The following is a 2,500-nucleotide window of genomic DNA, read 5'->3' as shown; positions in this document are numbered from 1 at the left end:
GTGCACCGAAACCGGAACTTTGCGAATGTATTAATGAAGGCAGCACTTCATCCTCAGCTTTTTTAAGAATTTGAGTGCTGATCTGAAGTAAACACACCGTCACGAGCGTGCATGCGTTTGTTTCTCGTTAAAGTTTGCCGACATTCCCAACATTGAATAAATCGTGAGGTCAGTACTATCTTGTGAGGTGGTGCTGTTCTCATGCAGTACAATAGGCGAAGAGTTGATATAGAACACCTCTTCACCTTGGCGCAGACAGAAAACTGAGATAACATGGGAACAAGCACAAACTAAAACGTTTTTAATATGCGTGCGAAACACATTGAATGGCGATTTTATTCTCCAAACGTTTCTGTTTACAGTTTATTTCTGTTCTCTCTGGGAGTTACAATAGTCTATGCACAATCATGGATAACGTCATGCTAACTATACAAATCAATCCATCGATTGCTCTGATCATATTCATTGGTTTTCAAGAGTGCTTAACCAGCCAGCTACATTTGATAATTTATTTACGTCACAAAAATAAGAGTTTGGGTACAAAGATCTCTGAGCGTTAAAAAATGTTACAGTTCTCTGAGGGCAAGTCAGAGATTCAGACGTAATTATTTAAATAAATGTACATGTTTACGTATATGTCACCCTGTCTGAATTTATTTTACAGAAGCAAAACTTTTGACGAATGACTTGAAGTCCATAACCTCTCCCTCACCTTCTTCTGACATGTCAATAAATTCCTCTAGGTTCATTGTGCTCTCTGTATGAAGAAAGGTAAAATAAAAAACAAATTAATGTTTTGTAACATTTAGACGTGATAACTTCTCTACAGAAGAGGATTAGAAAAATAAGAGACAGTAATAAATTTGAAGTTAACTTTTTAATCAATTGTAATCCTGAGTATAGTTTTCCAGAAAGGTGCGGTTATGGCTAAATAGGACAATAGTAAAATATGAGTTTTGACATACAATTCTTCAGATTCTCCAAATTCTCTTTTTGAGATACGATGCTTCCGATTATATGATTAGTATGGGTAATCAAATGGTGACGAGTGAAATTGGTTAAGGGTTGCTCTTCTTTTTTTGTTTTATGGATACATGACCTGGCACTTAACTATCTTTGTGACTTGGTCCACGTCAAAGAAAAATCCAACTACAGCTTACGGTCTAATGATGGTATGTTGTTATTGCCACCCAGAGAAAAAACAAAGAAGTCTATGGGAGGTCGTGCATTTGCAGTAGCAGCACCCAAGATATGGAATGAACTACCACTACAACTTAGGAACGAGGCAAATCGTAATCTTTTAAAGAAGGTTTTAAAAATATATTTATTTAATTACGATGCCAATACAATTTTATAATTTGTTTTGTTTAAGTTTTCATGATCATTGTAATCGACAATTTTACATTTTTCTGTTATCCTTTCACACATGTAAAGCGCACTTGATCATCTTTTATGGAAAGTTGCGCTCTATAAAATTTAATAATAATAATAATAATAATAATAATTATTATTATTATTATTATTATTATTATTATTATTATTATTATTATTATTATTATTATTATTTATTATGATGATGATGATGTAAATGTATCGCTTTAGCTCTGGCGGATGTTACGCCAACATTACACCAAAGGAGCGAGCCATAGCTAGTAGTCCTTTGTGTCATTCTTCTTCTTCAGCTTTCCAACAGCTTCCTTAGAATCCTAGCTGTTTCTAACAAGGCCGTTTTCTGCAACAGTCCCGTTCTGACGATAACACCTATCTTCTCAAGCCATGCATCCAACCATTTGCTTACTACTCCGAGTGCACCAACGACTACCGGTACCACTTCCAGATGCCTAATCCTCCATAGTCTTCCAATCTCTCTCTTCAGGTCATGATATTTCTCAATCTTTTCACCTTCCTTTTCATACACTCTGTGATCCCAGGGTGAAGCTATCTCCACTATAATTGCCTTGTTATTTTCGTTCTCAACAACAATCTCAGGTCTTCCGGCTTCGATAACATGGTCACACTGGATGGTCATATCCCACAAGATCTTACATTTTTCGTTTTCCACTACCCCTTCCGGTTGATGTTCATACCATTTCTCACTTCCGCTCATGTCATGTCATGCTATCTTTGTGACTTGGTCCACGTCAAAGAAAAATCCAACTACAGCTTACGGTCTAATGATGGTATGTTGTTATTGCCACCCAGAGAAAAAACAAAGAAGTCTATGGGAGGTCGTGCATTTGCAGTAGCAGCACCCAAGATATGGAATGAACTACCACTACAACTTAGGAACGAGGCAAATCGTAATCTTTTAAAGAAGGTTTTAAAAATATATTTATTTAATTACGATGCCAATACAATTTTATAATTTGTTTTGTTTAAGTTTTCATGATCATTGTAATCGACAATTTTACATTTTTCTGTTATCCTTTCACACATGTAAAGCGCACTTGATCATCTTTTATGGAAAGTTGCGCTCTATAAAATTTAATAATAATAATAA

At 35.4% G+C, this 2,500-nt stretch overlaps 1 protein-coding gene across 1 annotated transcript in view; it reads right to left on the bottom strand.

Annotated features, from left to right (window-relative positions):
- Positions 1 to 298: 298 nt before the first annotated feature.
- Positions 299 to 2,500, bottom strand: part of LOC138041983 (protein N-terminal glutamine amidohydrolase-like) — a 29,288-nt gene continuing 27,086 nt past the window's right edge. The window contains exon 7 of the mRNA XM_068887695.1: positions 299 to 757. Coding sequence (XP_068743796.1) covers positions 654 to 757 — 104 coding nt within the window. The 3' untranslated portion in view covers positions 299 to 653. The remainder of the gene's footprint in view (positions 758 to 2,500) is intronic.

This window comes from Montipora capricornis, chromosome 3, assembly GCF_036669925.1.
Source record: "Montipora capricornis isolate CH-2021 chromosome 3, ASM3666992v2, whole genome shotgun sequence".
Taxonomy (NCBI): Eukaryota; Metazoa; Cnidaria; class Anthozoa; order Scleractinia; family Acroporidae; genus Montipora; species Montipora capricornis.
The sequence above is the reverse complement of the archived record's forward strand: the minus strand, read 5'-3'. Positions and strand labels throughout refer to the sequence as shown.